Here is a 21102-nt window from a genome sequence, read left to right as displayed (position 1 = left end):
TGTGTCAATAAGTCACTGCACTTGTTACCCATTTTCCTAGCAAATATCTAAAAAATGATTAGAGTGCTTGTGAGTTTTGCTCTCTACTGTATGTGTGCGATAAGATTTGATGTCATTTTTGAGTCCAGTTGATAAGATGTTTATATACAGTCATTGGTCCTCTTGCATACAGTCTTTTTATAATACAGTAGAAACTGCTGGGTAGGTATAAAGCAAAAGCAACTCTTTTTCATTTCAGTGGGAAGGATCATCTCAGTTTATATGCTTAGACAGTATATTAAAAAAATGAATGTAGACTCCAGGTTCGCAAAATTATTGAATTTTGTAAATTTTGGACCTTATGATAAAGCAGTTTGGGCGAGCGTATCTTGTGTTGGTTATAGTAAGAACTTGTCACATTCAGTTTCAAAATGCGAAGAGTGCAATGACCAAAATGCTCACCTCAAGGCTTCAAGACAGAAATACAGTAATCTTTGGATGACGTCATAGCGGTTCACACATCTAGAGCTTAGTTCCTTCTGCTGAGCTCTGTGTACTCCCTGCATTTGCATTGCTTCATCTCAGCACTTATGTGCTCACACATAGAGTCTGGCGCTGAACTTATTAGAGTGAATTGCAGTATTTTTCTGTGCTTTAGTATGAGCTCTGTGCTGTCAGTGTGCTCAAAATCCCCACTGTCGCTGCAATAGAAAGCGAAGGTGTGCCACTAAGTGTCAGACAGAAAAGCACGGTCGTGTCTCTCTCTCTCTCTTTCCCCCACTCCCCCTCAGGCTCAGCCTCCCACACACCCCTCAGCTGACAGATTGAGAGCAGTCATCAGGGGGCTGAACTTTTAAACTCACTTCAGAGACGCACTGCTGTGACACTCAATTTGAGCATGCCCACAGCCAATCAAATATTGGTACTGTCACCAGTTCTGGTGGTCAGAAAGTGTATCGTCTGATCACAACATGGGTACATTGTTAGAGTCATATCTGTGATGTCAGAAATGTATGACAGACACATTTAAAAGCATTATATTCTCTCTCTCTCCCTTTCTTTCACCTCTTTGTCTTACTTTTTCTCTTATTTCTCTCTTAAGTGCAGCAGATAAGAGGTTAGCGCTCTACTCCTTCTTCTTTCTCTTGCATATCTCAAAGTTGGAACCTTACTTATATAACGTTAAGTCTGCAAAAACAAGTGAGCTACTTTCTTGCAAATCTTGTTTCAAAGGTATTCTGTTGATTCATGATGCTTTTGTTCTTCCTTCAGTAGCACCATATGGAAACTGAGATGTGCCTTCACTTTGAAATTTCAATAGTCCCAGCGATTTGATTGACACACACAAAATGTATTTTATTACGTGTGCCTCGGTCTGGGGTTGGAGTAGGACACAGTGGATTCTCTGAAGTTCTTAATTAGCAAACTTTCACATGTTTTAATTCTGAGTGCAGATGCTCAGGCAGACTATACTACAGACGCAAATATTTCACAGTGGACCATCTGCACAGAATTTCCTAGCATTGTTCTGAGTGTTTAAAGACAGGCTTCTTATTTCTGAAGTTAAAATTTTGAATTTAAGTGACCCAATTACACTGTCTCACTTGAATTTACACATTTTATTCTAACTTCTGCATTCAGGGAAATGTTTTAGTGATAAAAATGTCGTACCGCTGAGCCTGCAACAACACTACATTTCTCCAATGCTGCTGTTGTTCTGATAAGTATGGCTGCAGGGGGTAGCCTCCCACTCAGCATGCTGAGTGGCAATTCTGAATTCAGTGTGCCATGCCTTGATGTGTTTGTTAGCTAAATGGTTGATTTGGCAGGGGCGCTGGTCCCTACTGCCTCTGCTCTCAGTGAATAATGAATAAAGCTAATATTTGTGTCTTGATGCTTGAAGAACAGTGGGTGGGTGATCTTTGGCCTGTGATGAGAGGCGATCTCACACCTCCAAGTTCACTGAGAGTTGAACGTGAGAGTGTTTAGAGGTAGAGGATGAAGCACAAGTTAGTGTTTGAGATTATGCAGAGGCAAAAATGTGTTATTGTGAAAAAGAAAGAAAATTAGGTACTTTGGTGTCTTACAGCAAAGTAACTTACAGTTAAAAATATCATTCCCTTTTTGAACTCTGTGGAGCAAATGATCTATTTTAAAAATATTGCTCTAGGTTTTTTGATATATATTCAGCTGAGACGAATCTTAGTGAACTGATTCTAATACTGTGAGTTTGCTAGGTACACCTTTTCAACTGTTCATTAACAGAAATATCTTATCAGCCAGTCATGTGGCCACAGCTTAATGGACATGTAGACACGGTCAAGACATGACCTGCAGTTCTCTGGATGAAAATACCTCGTTCATGCCAGAACTCAGAGGAGAATTGCCACACTGCTTCGAGCTGACTGGAAGGGAATAATAACTCAATACCCAGTTATTAATCCAGAGGTATGGAAGAGAACATCCCTGAATGCTCTTCATTGAAGCAGATGGGCTACAGTAGCAGAAGACCACACCAGCTGCTCAGCTAAGAACAGAAACCCGAGGCTACAATTTGCAGCAGCAAAATTGGACAACTGAAGGTTGGAAAAATGTTGCCCAGTCTGATGAGTCTCAATTTGTGCTGTGACCTTTAGATCGTAGGTCAGAATTTGGTGTAAACAACATGAAACCACTGATCCATCCTGCCTGGTATCAACAGTTCAGGCTGCTGGTGAGGGTTTAATGATTTTGGGGTATATTTTCTAGGCACACTTCAGCCCCTTAGTACCAAATGAGTATCTTTTAAATGTCACAGTTTGCTTCCACCAGGATATTGTGGTGTGACGTGAACAGTGACGTACAGTTCGCTGTGCTCCAATTGCCTCCTAAGTCTCCATATCTCAATCCAGTAAACCAGCTTTGGGATGTGGTGGAAAATTAGATTTTCATCATGGACGTGCAGCTGACAAATCTGGAGCAACTGTGTTATCCTATCATGTCGATATGGACCAAAAATCTCTGGAAGAATGTTTCCAGCACGTTTGTTGAATCTGTGAAGTGGAGTAACATAGTAATAGCAAGGTGTACCTAATAAACTGTCTGGTGTATATGGTACAAAACTTTGATTCATACATGATAAATAATTGTTTTAGCATATTAAGTAATACTTCAAAATGCAGTTTATTTAATCTGGTGTTGTGTCAAAAGATAAAAACATATTTTAAAGCACATATTTGAATATTCTCACATTGATAGTGAGCTAGTAATTCTCTGGTGGGCAAATCAAAAATCCACAATCATATTTATTGGTTTAAAACTGTATGGTATTTAAAAGCTTGACTCAGTAAATGAGTATTGCACAACTGAACAGATGTTTTTCTTCTAAAGCAGACGCAAGTAGTAAGTGGTAGAAAATCCCTCTTTGCAGTTTATGAGCAAGAAAAATACCATGCTGTGAAAACATTTAGACACTTAAAGAAATGAAATGGCATATATGTTGCATTGTTCTACTCCTATTCACGCCCTTATAAAGGTCTTTATTGAATTTGTACAGTGCTTTGTTTATTATACACTTATGGATGGATGCATTTGGAAGTGTGGGTGGGTGTGTGGGTGTGGGTGTGTTCTAAGGTGTCGAACCATCAACAGTCTAATTTTTGATAACCTGCTCAACTTCCCAGGTAGGGAGGGGTTTTAATAAGCCTCATGACTGTGACTTATTCACGACTACAAATGTTTTTTGTTTATCAGTTCACTTCATTTAGTGGCTCTTCATGTATTCCCAATGTGTAGGTGATGCATCTCAGTTTGTTTGACTAGTGTGATGATCGTATACTGAGCCAAGTGAAAGAGATGGGGCCATTCAGTTGGCAGCTAGATTACCTGGTTAATTCTAAGAAGGTATTTGGATGTGGTAGCCTAATAACAGCCTGTGCTAAAGAACAGCTTATCTATGATTTAGATGCATTAGAGCTGTTGTTTATCTGTGACATCAGGATTTATTCTGTCTCAGAATAAACCTTTAGGATGTGATTGCATGCTTAGGCTCAAAAAGCCTCGACACAGTAAAGGCAGGGAGTCGGTGTTACTTTATTTGAGGGAAATCTGTGTATATTCTTGCTTTTCTGAGCATTTGATAAACAGAAACATCTATGATGTTTGTGTAAATGATACCCTAATCATCACAACTTCTAAACTAGCAATTATAGTTATTCCTAGGGATTTCTTTTCTTCCTTTCAGTATTGTCGCTTACAAAAATCAACAGATTGTAGAACGTCCTGCTTTGTGAAATATCATGCAGTCACAGATAGAGTCTAAAGTGTTGAGACTCCTTGTTCTTATTTTAGTGTGATAGTTCTTGGAGTCTTTTGCTATATGTTTGGGATCACAAAAACATACTTGTGAGGAATAATAAGGTACAACACTCGAATTATTTGTGGAATCAAACCATATTAAAACCATCATTTAATGTAATGGCTAGTGCAAAACTGCCAACAGTCTAAATTGTGAACATGATATGAATTTAAAGGCCCAGATGTTATTTTCCTGAGGCAATTCATTTTTTCATTATGTTATATTATGTTACAGTTGAGTATTTATTTTACTAATTGCATCTTTTGCTACAGAGAGGGGGAAAACAAACTGAAAATTGTGAAAACAAGAATTTTGAAGTTAATGGGAAGCTACACTTATGGGCCATCATTTGTAAATGAGTACATTATGTCATGATTTTGTCAGGGTGAATTATTATGTGAGTGACTGATTGCCTGTGCGTGTCTGAGACTGTGTATTTCTGGTTCCATGTAAAATGTGCGAAACCCGTTTGTCAAAGACGGATGTTGGATTTCATTCTCTCTGGGGGTCAGAAAATGTTTTCCCCTTGTCGTAACTGACTGTCACTCTAAATCTTTGCACCTCACAACACATAAACTGTCTGTGTCGCTTTGCCTCGCAGGTGTGGTATCTCTCTGGCTGGGTGTGCTACCTCCAGTTGGAAAAGGCAAAGGAGCAGCAGGAGAGGGAAGGAAGAGAAGCAACAGAAGAGGAAAAGGAGGAGGGGACGGCATTGAAGGAAGCTGCCAGATCATACTTGACTAATGCTAAGAAGGTAGTCCAGTCATAATGACCTCATATATATGTTTCTAAGCTAAAAAGCTGGGGTGTAGTGGAAAGAGTGAATAAAAACTGAAAGCTGTCATTTGAAATTATCCAAACCCTTTTATTAAACTTGGTACACAAAGTTAATAAAAGGTTAAGATGACTGCTTTAATGATGCACTGATGACATGTGTTCACTGGCAGTGGTTTTTAGAAGTGTCCCTGAGTCTATGCAGTGTTTTTCATTACACGGTCGCATCTGTTTTTAATGTAGTACTGACTAAAGGTCTGAAGAGCAAGGCAACTCGGCACTGATTTTTAGCCTTGTCCCTTGCTTAGAAAGATTCCTTCAGATTCTCTGCATAATTTAATGTTATGTTGCGTAGATGATGAAATCCACCATTTTTTTTTTCAAGCACTGTTCCTAAACTTTTGAATCATTTATTCAACCAGAGTTGTAAAGAACTCCAAACCCACCTTAGAATCTGCTTGGAATACCACATAACTTAAATTAAGACGTGTTCCAGCAGGTTTAAACATTTGTTGAAAGTCTGTGTGCTACAATTATTCAGCTATTTGATGATGCAAGTCATTTTTTTAAATGTGCATTTTACATAAAAGCAAACAGGGTTGTAATATGAGCCATTAAATCTAAAGCTCAGTATAGCTGTCAATTATCTGTGATCTCAAAATAAATGATTCTTTGACACTGCACTGCCATTGTAACACATGTGTGTGTACTTCACTAAAGCATGTCCTTTCAGGACTTTTTTTTTAAACTTCTAGTACATCACATTTATCCATCTTAGTTATCAGAATCCCATGACCAGTGCCTCATTGTCTTTTGGCCGTATACATGCAAAAATGGAACAAAATATGTTATGGTCCCGACTTCTCAATGGTGATTATTTGTCTTACATTACAGTTAACGAAATGTTTTTCTGGTTCGGCAAAAACAAAGAACATGAAGATGCCACTCTGAGGTCTGACTAATTGTGATGAACATTTCTTCCTATTTTTTCTGTAATTAAAAATAAAATTCTTCCAAATAGATCAAGAACACAATCTTTAGATCAATCTATAATTAACGCATGATTAGCTGCAGACCAATATACAGTTTGTATTTTTATATTCTAGTTATGTGTTTCCTTTCGTAGTTTCTGAGTAGTAATTGTGGGTACAGATGGTTATATCCAGCACACTGTCACAATAGTTAATTCTTCTGAGAGCTGGTTGTCATAGAAAGGGTACATGCAGTACTGCGAATGTGAGACGATCCTAGCTAAGCTTCACTGTTGCTGCGGAAATGTCTTTGTATAATCTCAAAGAAGTGTAAATATACCCCCTACTCTCTTTCCTATTCCCCCTCACACACACGAGCACACTGTCTAATTCATTCTGTCGTTCTGTCAGGGAGTAATGCCTCTATGGAGCAGTGATTCATGTTAGTCTAAAATCCAATAGGCTTGTAAATCAGACAGCACGGAGTGACGGATGGCAGGCCCCACCTCTGATTTTTCTTTTTTCTTTTTTTCTTCCACTCTTTGCTTTCCTCTCCATTTCACCTCCTCACCCAACTACACACCCCTTTTCCTTCTCTCCTACCCCGCCGTGTTCTTCTAGAGATGAGTAGGGACAGCTTAGTGACAATATATTGACGTCTGTCTCTGTGGCCAGCGGTGTATTGATGGGCCTATCTAACAGGCTTCCACTGGTGATGTCCACAACTGAGATGGGAGCGAGGTGGACTTGGAGCTGCCAAGCAGGAGAATGGAAGAATCTATCAGGATAAAAATAAGTGTGTGCAGTGTGTGAGATTTAATAACTGGGGAGAAAAAATAAAACAATCAGAAAAAAAAATGGAACTGAGAAATAGGGTCATTTAAGTACTAAGCCATTCTTTGCATGGACAAAAAAAAGAATGCAAAGGAATAAAAAGGTGAAAAACTGGCAAAGAATTGGGTGAGGCATCGGAGCATGACAAGTAAACAGCAAAGCAGTTTCTTTGTAGAGTGAGCGAAGCAACAGGCGCAGAATAATGTGAAAGGTAAATGCACAAAGACCTTGAAAAGGTGAGATGGAATGTGGAGGGAAAACAGCCCCCTCGTGGTACATTTAATTCCACAGCTTGGTACACAATGTACAGATGTGTGCATCTGTGCATTGTGTAGCCGCGATGTGCAAACAAAGCTTGGATATAAAAACATTTTTTTAATATATCCGAGCTTTGTTTCTGAGCATTACTGTGAGTGTTAATAATTAACGATGAGTCAGTCTGCTAGTTAAAATGGTCTCCAACATGGAAATGAGGCCTCAAAGCCCAATGGCTTGTTTTGGCGCTGGTCCACTTCTGTGCATACTTTATGGCTTTGTCTGTGTGTGTGTGCGCGCATGATATACTGAGCATTCAGGCATTCATAGGTGCTCTTATGTTGATGCATACATTTAATTTAGTTGTGTGTGCCAGCTTGCATGCATATTATTTGTTAAGAAATTGTTTGTCATTCATCTTTTTTCCTGATCGATACTTGTTCACTCTCATGCACTATATTCAGCTGTGAGGCTCTACAAAGGAATGATGGGCAAGAATGGATGGGTCAAGAGGACAAATAGGAAGTGTAGGAGGGAGAGCAGGAGTAGAAAAATAAAAAATGGGGGGGTGAGGAGGGAACAGATTGGATGTTGGGTGTGTGTAGGTGCGGGGCGTGTAGCTGGTGAATAGTGGCGAGGGTAAAATCAATAGTAAACCGGACGTGAAATGGAATTTGAGTCTCAGCCAGATAGGGTGCGATTGAAGAGGGATCTGCAGTGTATGCACAGAGGACAATGTTATATATGTGTGTGTGTGTGTGTGTGTGTGTGTGTGCGTGTGTGTGTGTGTGTGCGTGTGCGCGTGTGCGTGTGCAAAGAAGCTGCAAGGCAGCTAGGGCAAACAGAGGTCAAAAGCTTTACTATTTGAAGTGTCTGAGACGGTATCCCATGAGCACAGATTGTGGGTAGGATTGGTCTAAGGTGTGCTTGTCATGTAATTTTAATGCCTTTCCCTGCAAGGCTGTGACTGGGGGACTGAGGTGTTAAGTTGTAAGCGTGTGCGTGTGCATATGTGTGTGTGTGAGTTTTTGGCCATCACTTCACATTCAAAGGAGCTCTAATTAGGGGCCAGCCTCAAAACTATATCACAATATTACAAGAAAACGTATTTATTTATGGTTATTTATCTAAAGATGTAGCAAAAAATACTGATCAAAGTTTTATCGATGCTTGCAGACACCAGCATTTGTGTATGTAAGAAATGAAGGGCAATTTTCATCTTCCTTTTCACATGAGCTACTGTCATTGATGGCACGCTTCCTAATTCAAAGTGTGAATCTGTTCAGTCAAGGTACCAGCAGCAGCAGCATTAGTGGTGACTAGGGATGGGTACCGGTGTCATGGCACCGGTTCTGACATAAAAGGTAGTAACCAGACCGAAAAGCAGCGCACATTTCGGTGCTTTATTTCGGTGCTTTTTTTTCCTGAGCTGTGATACACTTTAGATTCTAGCCAATCATTTTACGTTTCCGAGGATAGTAGGCGGGGCCAGGTACGTACGTACGTTCTGTTAAAGCAGAGCTACAGATTAAAAATGCCCAAGGCGAAGCGGTTAAAAGTCTGGCTGTACTTCATAGCAAAATATGCAAACTCAGCAGCCTGCAACAAGTGCTTTAAGATGATACTGTGATACTGTCAAAGGAGGTAACACCTCAAATCCGATGAAACACCTGGCGACGCATAGCGTTTTTTTTAAAAGCCCAGAAATGCGCTGTATTTGATAGCTTGCTGCGAGACCTCACACCGAGCACATCTACTGCGGGTGGGTTGCCTGTTATGCAACATCCCCCAAAAACACGAAGAGGAGAGTCCTGGCCCCTAGCCCTGCCAGTGTAGCAGGGATGATGACGGCAGCAGCAGCCGTTCTTCTCTGCGTGAGTAGGCTAACCACGTTATTACATTAATGCATGTAAGGTGAACTAGCAAACATCATCATAGCTACATGCTGCTGTCTTCTTGTTTGATGGCAGATACTCCCTTCACCCTGGCTAAAAAGGCTAAAATGACCAAAGAAAAAGTGGAAAACAGTTAAACATGAGAGGTTTAGGACAAAGTTTGTGTTTTTTCCATTGTTTAAGCACTACTTCCAGCCAAGAGTGATACCATATATGCCCCATAGCTGCAGAAAAGGCTAACATTGTTATATTTTTACAAAAAACAGCTGAACATGAGAGGTTTTTGGACCAATTTTGTGTTCTCCATTCTTTAAGCACCGGTTTGAGCACCGTTTGAGCACCGGCACCGTTTCAAAAGTACCGATTTGGCACCGGTATCGGATAAAACCTAAACGATACCCATCCCTAGTGGTGACACACCATTATATCCAAGTTAAATGTAAGCATAAAAGTAGCTGAATTTATGGGTTTTTCTGGAAATTGTAGCACTTTAGAAAAACAATGACTAAAGTAACTTAACCTTGTGAGTGTTCAGGAGCTATGCAATACAACTGAGAAACATTTTATACCTGGGAATGTTTTATCTTTTTAACCAGCTGCTTGAAGCCCTCCTTTACTACCATGTAGCTTCATCAGTAGCTAGCAATGCTTGGTTGTTTATCTTTGGGTCGCGCATCTGCAGCTGCTAGTAGCTCCTCGTCCTTCATAGTGTGGTTCTAATCCACAGTGATTTTTGCCTTGAAGCATGTTTGCTTCATGGGAACTGTTTTCTGGGTTCCCACGAAAGATGTTGGGGGTTGTTGAAGCAGCTTCTTTTTTAAGTAGCAAATTGTCATCTGAGGCTGACATGTGGTTGTTCTGCACACTTTTCCATCATGTCTGAAATTATTAGGGGTTGTTATCGTGGATGATATGATGAGCTCTAAGCACCATTGCTGGTGACGGAGTGTGTTGATGTTTTTGCTGACAGTGATACAGAGAAGTTAAAAGGTAGAAAATGTTTTGAAACAATTACTTTAATTATAGCTCTCATGTTTTTGGGAGTGCTGTGTTTTGGCAAAGAAAAAGATGGTGATAACTTGATTGTAGTCACGGAGAAACTTAAAAGAAGAGTAAGTGATAGGTTTGTAGCATAAACCTATTCGCTGGAACGTTAAGACAATATAATTACACTGCAAGCAAGACACAAGTAGGCAAACTTCTTCATGGTACTCGTGCACGGGAGAGAACCGGACAGGCACCGTTCCTTCGCTTGACCCCAGTAGCTCTCGTCCGTTCTCCCGTATCACTGTCCTTTTATTGAGGTTACATGAATATGCATAAGTTCATTAACATATGACGTCTACATACACAAAGAGTACCTTGCCTGTGTGTGTGTGTGTGTGTGTGTGTGTGTGTGTGTGTGTGTGTGTGTGTGTGGACTGCTGATCAAAGGGTCAAACATCCTTGGTCAGGAAGAGGGTAGCCTCCCCCTCACCCTAGATGGTTCATCCTAGATAACACGGTGAGGAAGTCCTGCAGTTCATCTAAACAAAGAGCACTTAGACTAGAACAGACGCAACTACGTTAATCCTACCATAAAATAATAAGACACGGTATGACCTCTCATGCTCCCAAAGTGCTGTCTAATACACACAAAGTTTGCAGACTATCAAGGATCAAAACCTCTACCAATCTACAACTAATTACAAAACTCTAAGCATATATAAGTAAATATTTCTAAGCATAAATGACAATCAACAATACAAATCTAACAGTAAGATTTTACCATCATTCTTCAAAATAGTATATGTGTGTGTGTGTGTGCGCTCGCATCAGTACAAGTGCTTGATGAGTGTAAGAAGACCTGTCTGCCTCCTTGACAGGAAGGTCATTTGGCAAGAATGTAAGTGAAAGAAGGCAAAAGGAAAGTGCACTGAGGGAAAATAGTCAGGACACAAGCTGGGAGAATGAAGGTATTACCAAATGAAATAAAGGCTGAGATGAAAGTGGAAGTTAAGCACAGGTGTGGAGCAAAAGTTGAACAATGATGGAATGATTAGGCTTTTACTGCGTAATCAGCCTGTCCTTTTGTGCGAGTTCTAAAAAAAAAGGTTTCTACCAAAAAATGAGAGGAAAATATATTTTCTGCGAAGGGTACGTTTGTGCTTAATAGACTTTCGTCCACTTCGTGCTGGACAATCCTGTTAATCTATGCTGACTCCTACCATAGGAACAACACATCAGACATCTTTGTCTTTGCTTAATTGGAGTGTTGAGTTAATGCATTTTTGACTTTTTCTTCTTTACTGTTCGATATTTCAAAACAAGCAGAAGGCCCCTGCAGGTTTTATTTAATGACCATAAACAGAATGAGGCTTCATTCAGCTCCCAAAGCACCGTTGCTTACTTGAAATAAACATAATTCTGTTTTGAATTAAATTTCATGGGCCCATTCAATTCTATTACCGGTGATCGGAGCTGATGCTGTCGTTATCATGAGCTCAAACTTGCCAACTCTTCTCAGCAGAAATTTCTTCACTGAGTGCTGCCATGTTGATTTATAGTGGATCGCGTTACTAAATGTCGGAGAACCTGGAGCTCAGTGATGAATTATAACTTTCAATTTATTTTTCTCCAGTTCCCAGGTGAACATGCACTGGCAACAGGCACAGCAGAAACATTCTTGAACCTTAAGAAATAACATACAATACTAATACATTTTATGTGCACTCGATATTTTTTTTAAGTTAATTCTAAAGATATTCGATCAAATTTACAACTCACCATCTTTTAATTAAAATTGTCATTTCAGGAATGTCCCATGATGAAATAACAAAATATGTGGCCACACTTTGAACTCTTTGAGGCTCTATTTAGTCATAACACTGGTTTAAGCTTAAAGATGCCAAGATTTTAGTTTGGAGTGACCAGAAGGGACAGGATTAGAGATGAGTACATCATAGGGACAGCTCAGGCGGAGCAGTTTGAAGACAAAGTAAGCGAGGCAAGATGGTTTGGACATGTGCAGGGGAGGGGTAGTGGATATATTGGACAAAGGATGTTAAATATGGAGCTTCCAGGCAGGAGGGAAAGAGAAAGACCTCAGAGAAAGTTTATGGATGAAGTGAGAGGGGACATGTAGAGAGTTGGTTTGACAGAAGAGGATGCTAGGGATGGGGTGAGGCAGATGAACTGCTGTGACGACCAGTTGATGGAAAACAACCAGTTTAAAATAAATACTTAAGGCACTTGTCAGTGTTGGTAAAGATGCTAACAGGCTGAAGAGTATCATTACTTTTGCAGGTATGCTGCTATAAACCAATATATGTTGGCAGAAGTTACATTTTGTTTTGATGATCACCCTGGTAGAACAAAATTTGGTACGTATCCTTTATATAGATACTGAGATATATCTTTGAATATGGGGCACAGCCAAGTCTTTGGTCATTACCCTCTTGAATGCATGCACTAAATGTAATGGCAAATAATCTAATAATTGCTGAGATATTTGGACCCACAAACATCAGATGGAGCTGTATTCACATCTGACAGACAGATCAACATTACCAACCTCTGAACAACAGCTTAAAAAAGGAATAGCAAGCGCGCATCGCTGTCGGTACACCTCTGTATGTGCAGGTGTATATTATGCTGCATGTATGTGAGTGTGTCTGAGTCGTTATGTCCCTATTCAAGCGTGCTTTGGGCAGTGACTTAGGGCTTGAAAGTAGAGCAAAGTGGACCATGAAAAAGTTATACGATCAGCCGCATTCTCCCTCCCTCTTCAGGCAGCTCTCTGAGCCGTGAAAGGGAGAAGAAAAAACATAGGCTGTTGTAAATGAGAAATGCTTGTTTTTTTGCGACGGCAGTGCTGATCTCAGCAGCACTCATTGCGGAATGTGTAAAGAATAGCTCTGGTTTGTTTAGCTAGCTGAAAGTATCACGTTGAATAATCGCACCCTGTCCAGCAGACACAATGTGCTATTGATTTGTAGTACGTATATCTACATATAAATACAATTTCCAAGTAACGCTCAGTATGGTAGAACATAGAGCACCTTTGCAGATGTTCACTGTATCTGCTAGATTATTTCCTTTTTGAAAGACATCCACTGCCCGCTACTTATTACCCAAGGCTGCAGTGTGTAATTATTCTGGGTATTGAGGCAAATCTAGTATAAACCCAACCCAACTTTGTTTGGTGTAGAAAAACATCTCTAGGCATTTCAGAGTGACACTGGCAGAGTGTGTGTGTGTGTGTGTGTGTGTGTGTGTGTGTGTGTGTGTGTGTGTGTGTGTGTGTGTGTGTGTGTGTGTGTGTGTGTGTGTGTGTGTGTGTGTGGTGCTCTAAAGAGTCTGAGAGGGTCAAATCCCCTCTGCATCAGACCCTGTGCCTGGACCTAGGTCACACTCCACCTCCTTGGAGCTCCAACCTGCAGAGACAGCATCCACTTAAGTACACACACACACACACACACACAAACACACACACACACTCTGCACATTCTAACGCTCCAAATGAGTTCCCATGGGACTGCATGTCTCCTGTCAGGACCTGCTGTTGCTTAGAGACTGGTCCTGGGGCAAAGCAGTCACACACACTCTTCTTCACTCTCCTGGCCTTGTTACACTTTTAGTAAGAATGATGGCACTCAGCTGCTGATTGTCCGTGAGCATAAAACACTGTGTGCTTGGTTTTAACTGCATTTGGTAGACGAAATAGAGTTATATTCTTAGATTATATAAATCCACCAACTGCCTTTTCCCCCCTCTCTAGTTTTGTTTCTGGAAAGAGCAGCAAAAATATGAATCGCTGCATCCTCTCTCCCGTGTTTATGTAATGTATTTGCACACAGAAGCGTAGTCTTGTGCTCGCTGTCCTTATTGGTAGCCCGAGTAGTTTTATCACCCAGCTCCATTTTAAGTTCAGCAATTACACACAAGCAGAGTATTTTACCAGAGATAAATCTACTAGCTGCTTAGAGAACGGGAGTTTTCTATCTTGCTTTCTCACAGCGTGTTTCACTGGGGTAACTCTGATTATAACACAACCATATGCGCTTCGATTCAGGATACATTTCTCCGTGTCTGTGTGTGCATGCATGTTGAAAGAGGAAGATAAATGGTCTTTCTGCCTCCTCGGCTGGATTGTGCATCAAATGTGCTGATTTGCCAAAATAAAGACAAAAACTGTTTACCAGCGTTTTGTGGGCTGCTGTGCTGACAGAATGCAGATGATTTTGGATATTTCAAATGTCCTAACCGGCACTTAAAGACTTAAAACCTGAGGGCTGCTTACTTCCCTCAACTCAAATCTCCTGCTTATGAATGTGGTAGTGACCAAGCTTCTGCTGAGAGCCTTTCACTCACCATATCATTACTTCAGTTGCCTCTACAGTATAATTTTGCACTTTCTGTTTGGATCTCTGCTTTATAACCTACGTTCTAGTCAACATTTTCATGTTTTCCAGTGTACCCACGACTCTATTATACGCTTGCATCATTCTTTGTTTTTTGTCTTTTTCGCTCTGCCAGCTGTACAATAAGCTTCGATGTGACGACCAGCCGATGTTGGAGCACGTGGAGCAGCTTCTGGGCGAGCTGGGGGGAGAGGTGGAGGGAGAGGATGCAGATCCAGCCTTGGATGAAGATTTTGAACCCTGTAGTGATGATGATGAAGAGGAGGATGCAGAAGCACCCATGGAACACTGACCGCACCTCCCTGCTTGTATTTTGTGATTTCACTTTTCTCCCATCATGTCTCTCTCTAGTTCATGAGATCTCAAAGGTGCCTTTTTTTAAATGGTTTTCCTCTTCCACCTGCTTATCAACGATTAAATCTGAAATCCACTGATATGCACAAAAGAGCGGCATTAAAAGCAGCAGTCTCCTCAATCTCTTTCAGCCAGTTGTTTAATGCTTTCACTGAAATAAGTCCGTACTTGAGTAATGCTTCCCTTAATCTCCTTGACAGAAGTTTATTAAGAAATGAGTTTTAAAGCTTTACATCTCAGCAGCAGCAGAAGCTGAGCACCTTTGAAGGCTTTTTTACCTCTTATGCGCACCCACGCTCGGTTTCTACAAGCAAACATACACGACACATACAAACAACAACACAAAGGGAGCATGTTAATTACTTCAGCTCTTCCTCAGTACGACAGCAGGAGCGTTCCCCTCTGAGAGTGCAGAGTGAGCCATCTCATGTAAGAGTTACTCGAAATGCCAACTTTACATGCAGCTCTGTTATGTTAAGTTTATGTGCATTTCATTTCATTCTCCTGCTTTAGAGCTCATTTAATTCAACAAGACATAAAAGAGAATTTGACTACCTGATGCAGAAAGCGATTCTCTGAGCTTGACTGTTGAAAGTGACTTGAGCCCTTTCAGAAAGGAGAAACTAGCTTTTAAATGCTCAGGCAGGGTTATGTTTTGTCGTACCTCAATAACGGACAGAAGCTTTTCACTTTCTTTAGAGCCGAGTGCAGCAAGGTGAAGAGAGTGCTTTGAAATCTGAGTGGGTGACTGTGTGCGTGCGTGCATGTGTGTGGCAAGATAATTATGTCGCTCGAACAGTTTTATCAACAGCAGAAAAACCCAAAGTGTGAAACATTCACAACATGGCAGTTAACTAGATGATGACATGTTTGAAAGCTAATGTATGAAAAATTTGGATAGAGTTTTTCCACACTGCAACATCGTATTATCCTTTTGTTGCCTTTCAAACATGCAGGCAGTCAGTCGGCGTCTCTTAGCTGCCTCAGTTTTAAGCATCTGTTTGATTAGATTTTTTTAGCATAGAGAATGCGTGTCTCTATGTAGGTGTATGAGCTGTGACTTTTGCGCTTTGATATATTTTTGGTGCGTGTCGAGTTTTTCTCCCTAGATGCCTTTAGCAGGAGGGACTGCTCCATGCGACAGACATTCACCAACGCACAACCTCCACGGAGTATTTCTCCATGCACCATGCCTGTTAACAAACATGACACACCACAGGCTTTCGCTGCTGCACGGCCCCTTTGAAGAATTTCATAACCGGTAAATGGGAACGTTATCTGAGATCCCGATCCCGATAGTGACCCGACTGCAAGCTGAGAGGTCTGTTTGGGAATGCGGGGGTTCAGATAGTGTGAGTTGATAGTGCGCGTTAGAGTTTAAGGAGCATAAAATACAGCTCAGGAGAAAAGTTACAGATATAATGCTGTGTGTGTATTTGTATATGCAGCAGATTATCGTAGCTTAATGTGATCTGATGTGTTGTTATTTGTGGACTGGGCTTTGCTCAGAAATATTCAATGTCTGTGATGTTTGGTACATGGTAATGTACCAGTGCAGGCCTTGAGGAATGACTACCTGGAGCGATGCTGTCATCTAGCATTTGCCTTTTATAATTAAAACAAGCTCCACTGTGTGTGTGTTTTTTTTTCTGTGCGTGTGTGTGTGTCCGTCCATGCGGCTCATTTGTGGTGTGGTGTGATTAATGACTCCAGGGGCGAGTGAGCACTGGCGGTCAGCCCTTTCTGGTTATTCTGAGCTGACCTAGTGTGAGTGGGCCATAGTCGGCACAAAGCCTTAGGTGATCTCAAAATCCTTGGCCATTCTCTCACCTGTGCATCAGCTTCAGCACCGCAGGAATACTTTCTCTCGCTGAGAGAGGGGTGTGCAGATACTACACAAGGACACACATTCAATCACCGGTAAAGGACACTCACTGTTTGCTTGCTTTCTTTCCAGCTCTGGCTGGAAATTCCTCTCTGAAAGGCCAGAATTGGTCTCTGAGTGTGCCAAAAATACAGTAATAATCATACTTCTATTAATATATGGCCATGCCTTTTTATCTATGAAGTGTGATCGCTTCATTGTGTATATAGGTAATGTCTGAGATGCAGTAAGTTGTTTTTACCTGTGTGCAAAAATGTCTTTGAACACACAGTGCAAAGGTCTCCAATCTCCAGAGAAACCAGTCCATAATTAGGGTGTGTGTCTGTGTGCATTTGTATGTGGGTTTTTTTCTTTCTTTCTTTCTTTTTTTTTTAATTTATTTAATAATCGACGGTAATGAGATGAGCGGAGGGGAGAATAATCCTGGATTAACAGCTTAAAAATGCATGTGTTGTCATAACAACCTCCTGATTGGGACTTAATCATTGAAATACAGTCACACAAACACTCATTCTCTCTCTCTCACACACACACAAACTCCCCAATCCAGGAACCACCAGTTGTCCGTGCATCAGATCGCTAGATACTCCTAGCTGTGTGCGTGTGCTGTTTATCCTGTGCTGGTGAATGTGTCGTTGACTTAATTAGAGAGTTAAGCAGGGTGCTCCTCTGAAGGGATTAAGGGGGAAATTATCAGAATCTGGAGACTTAATGCTGAAACCAGTTAAACGGAAGCAGGAGGAGGGGGATCAAAGCTCAGAGGAGAAAAGAGTTTGAGAGGTAGTTTGACTGTTTATACGCACATTCACATGTTCATTTATGTAAACTGTCCCCTTGAAGTCACGCTTAAGCACTCATATTTGGTTTAGGGTATACAAGCAATTTGTTCACCCTTTCAAAGCTGCTGTTTTTTTGCTCTTTTTGAGTCTTGGGCACTCGGGATGCTGGAGAGGCTCATGGATATTCTGGGATGCTAAGCAAGAGCCTAGGAGGCGACAGAAAATCAGATAAGCAGGACAAAGACGATCGGACAAAATCGTCTCGACTGACTTTAGGATTGACAGGAACTGTGCGTCCTTCATCCCCATCATGTTCTTAACGCTGTGGCTGTGCATCCAAATTGTGAATTAACAACGTAATGCAAGTGATGTTATCTAACCAAAGGGTTTTCCTGACAGCCATGAATACATTGACCTTTATCCTCTGCTGTGAAACCATTTCGCCTATAGAACAGTTTCCTAATAGATGAACTGTGTGCACGGCCTGGAAAACCCCGCTGATGAATTGACACACAAACCCCACAGCTTTGTGGGACTTGTGTGATCATTAAAATATTCAGTGAGGCGCAAGGTTATGTCCGTTATGATTTATTTGACTCTTAAATGTAAGATTTGTTGAGGGAAAACTTTGAGGGTTTTTTTTCCTCATTAGTTTTCTGGAGAAACTCTCGTAAATAACTCTCAGAAAAGTCATCTTCATCATTGATCTGTGTTTTTGGTCAATATGGCTATTTTAGACTCTTCCCACTGCTGCTATTGTCTGAGGATTGAATGGGTTTGTGCATCTCTGCACGCTCGCAGTTTGTGTGTGTGTGCATAGTAATCTTTGGTGGGAACATCTGTCTCTCAGAGATAACATAACCGAGGAATTAGGCATGCTGTCTTACCACCGAGCATCACATCTCACTATTACAGCCCCCTAAATTATACCCTATTATACCTCTCTGTGTATATATGTGTGTGTATGTGTGCAGATGAGTGTAAGCAATGTGCTGACAGTGTCATGTCCTTGGGGGACTGTGCCACATGTTAGAGTATCGCTTAGCCCACCACCTTCCCTAATCCTTAAATCCATTGTAGACCAAAATTCACATAGTCATTTCCACATAATACAAGTCTTACGCAAACAAGTTTTGACTCAACGAGAAAGCCAAGCAAAAAGTAAATAATTGAAATAACACAAAAAAATAGACTAGCAATCTCTATGATAAATTGGCTTTACGTGGTTCAGAATTATACACAGTAATGCAACGTTTTTGATGTAAAAGCTCTAAACAGCCTGGATCCGCTTAGCTTTCCATATATTACACCTGTCTGAGCAGTATCTCTTATGCATCAGTGGTGACAGATTACTCTTTGAAGTGTACTCTTTTATGGAAGTTCAAAAGCTCACAAAAGCTAACAAGGTGATGCATCAAAATCACAGAAAATTCAGAGTCCTATATGATAAAATATGTGATTAAAGGATCATCTCGCTATTCAACTCACGAAAAAGAGAATTTCTACCCTCTTCTTCTTCTTTTTTACATTATTTTCCTTTTTGCTTCAGTGTCATTTGGTGGTTGAATAAAACAGTTAGAATAATACCCTTGCTGTTAGTATAACACCTACACCTAGGAGTGTACAGAGATCCAGTAAAAAGAGGGAAAATTGGAGAGAAACTGTATTACAGTTTCTTTTACAGCACAAGGAAAACTTTTAATGAATGTCACTGTGGGGGGAAGAGGAATAGGAAGGGCGCTGTAATAATAACACCACAAAAGCACATTGCGCTGCAAAGGTCTGTGCAGTACAACAGCATTCAAACATGTAAAAGATATGGTCTGAATGAAGGGAATTGAGATGACAAAGTGTAATGGTGCCTTTCCTTCTGCACAGTCAGAGAACAGCCGGGGGAGCTGAAGGCAGCCCCACTGACCTGGTTGAATCAAAGAGAAGGGTAGGAGGCGAGATCGCAAAAAAGGGAAAGAAAGGAAGCGAGCAAGAGACGGGGAAGTGTCTCATTTATACAACACTGCAATTTAGGTCGATGGAGCATTTCAGTAGCCGTAAGGGGCTCTTTTTGCTCAGTGCAATCTATAGCCTACCCGCAATCTAACAATCAAATGCGGTGCCAATAGAGGCGACCCTGCCTCAGCAGTGAGCTCTCTGTGACTGCTGGTGTATTTTGACCGAGTGCCAGCTTTAGTTTTTATTCCTCATTAATTCTCAGAAGCGATTGACTGAAGAAACCGCTTCCTCTCCATCATAAATCAACTCACACTCCTGAGTGTGTGTGTGTGTGTGTGTGTGTGCTCACACAGCAGCAAAACATGTACACACCAGGGGGCGAATCTTGGGGCTTAGGTAATGGTTTAATCAGTCACTGACAGAAAGTACAGTGATATTGCGATTGCTAATTTTCATGTGACCCCAGTTTGGATAAGTGTGTGCGTGGGAGCCTAAAAATCTAGTGATATAATAATGTGAAGATTCCGCTATTGCCTCGCTATTCATGGATAAATAGGCTTTTGAAATGACACGCTGTGTTTAGCGTTCAATCTCCACCTCTTAGGTTCTTTTGTGTGCGACTGTTTTCATGGATTTCCCCATTAGAGAGTCGGAGTTATGAACTGGAGCAGTTTGCTTTTATATGATCTCTGTGATTATCAGCATTTGAGGACGCAGAAGTTGCAGCACATTTGAGTGTCTCCAAATTAAACTCTGGGAAAGAATGGGGTAATAGTGAGTGTGCGTGTCAGAGAGGGAGAGGTAGCGATAGAAAGGTTTGATGCTGTAACAGCTGCTAATTATTGCTGCTCTATATTTCACACAGTCTGTTTGATCTCCGGTCCTGTGGAGAGAGATAGGGATTCTCGGTTTCTGTTTCTCCCAAATTCGCGCGCTTTACACACAGGCTCAAGGGTCACAGGGAGGAGAAAGCAGACCCATGCTCTAATTACCGAATCTCTGCAAGAGATGACTTATTTGTAGCCAACGCTTCAGGACAGAAAGTGTACATTTTGTGTATTGCTTTTGAGCCTGTATTTATGTCACCCCTTGCTGAAGCCCCCCTCATGTGTTGGGCTGTGTTCACTGATATCACGGAGGGCAAATCAATCCAATCTCTCAAAGCGCTCTGGGTAGTCTAAGCCCATAGACCATCTGGATACCGCTCTGTTCTCTTCTGTGTTCTGCTCCCCGAGTGCCGGCCGCTGCAGTGATCAACTATTTGGCAAGCAGCTTTGACACATCACCAATCACCAGGCTTGAATACATAGCAACAGTTACCAGCATCCATAACCCTTGGCGAGATATGTAAGAAAGTCATCTGTGTGTGTGTGTTTATTCTTGTTTTAGTGATTAAATAAGTTTTTTCTTCTATATACACTTTTAAAAAGTGTTGTTTTGAAGCAGCTAGATGGTGAAATTTGGTTAAAGAATAAACAGATCTTTAAAAAATTGTAAAGGATAATAAGATGTGCAGAATGTTTCGAGTCTTCTTCTACGGCTGACAAAAGAGTCACAATTAGTTTTTCTTTCGTGCCTCTGGGATGGTCAGGACACACAGTAACTGCTTTCCAAATCAACAAATTGCTGCATTTCTAAAAAACATTATGATAGAATAAAAATCTAATAATTTTGTACCATTTTAAAAT

At 41.0% G+C, this 21102-nt stretch overlaps 1 protein-coding gene across 2 annotated transcripts in view; it reads left to right on the top strand.

Moving 5' to 3' along the window:
• Window positions 1–21101, top strand: part of LOC146564449 (uncharacterized) — a 33631-nt gene extending 12530 nt beyond the window's left edge. For both annotated transcript variants that reach the window (XM_085292249.1, XM_085292248.1), the window contains exons 10-11: window positions 4917–5069; window positions 14562–21101. In XM_085292249.1, coding sequence (XP_085148375.1) covers window positions 4917–5069; window positions 14562–14738 — 330 coding nt within the window. In that variant the 3' untranslated portion in view covers window positions 14739–21101. The remainder of the gene's footprint in view (window positions 1–4916; window positions 5070–14561) is intronic.
• The last annotated feature ends 1 nt before the right edge of the window (window position 21102 follows it).

Source organism: Mchenga conophoros, linkage group LG11, assembly GCF_057382185.1.
Source record: "Mchenga conophoros isolate Kocher_MC1m ecotype Shallow Benthic linkage group LG11, M_conophoros_male_GT1.1, whole genome shotgun sequence".
Lineage (NCBI taxonomy): Eukaryota > Metazoa > Chordata > Actinopteri > Cichliformes > Cichlidae > Mchenga > Mchenga conophoros.
The sequence above is the reverse complement of the archived record's forward strand: the minus strand, read 5'-3'. Positions and strand labels throughout refer to the sequence as shown.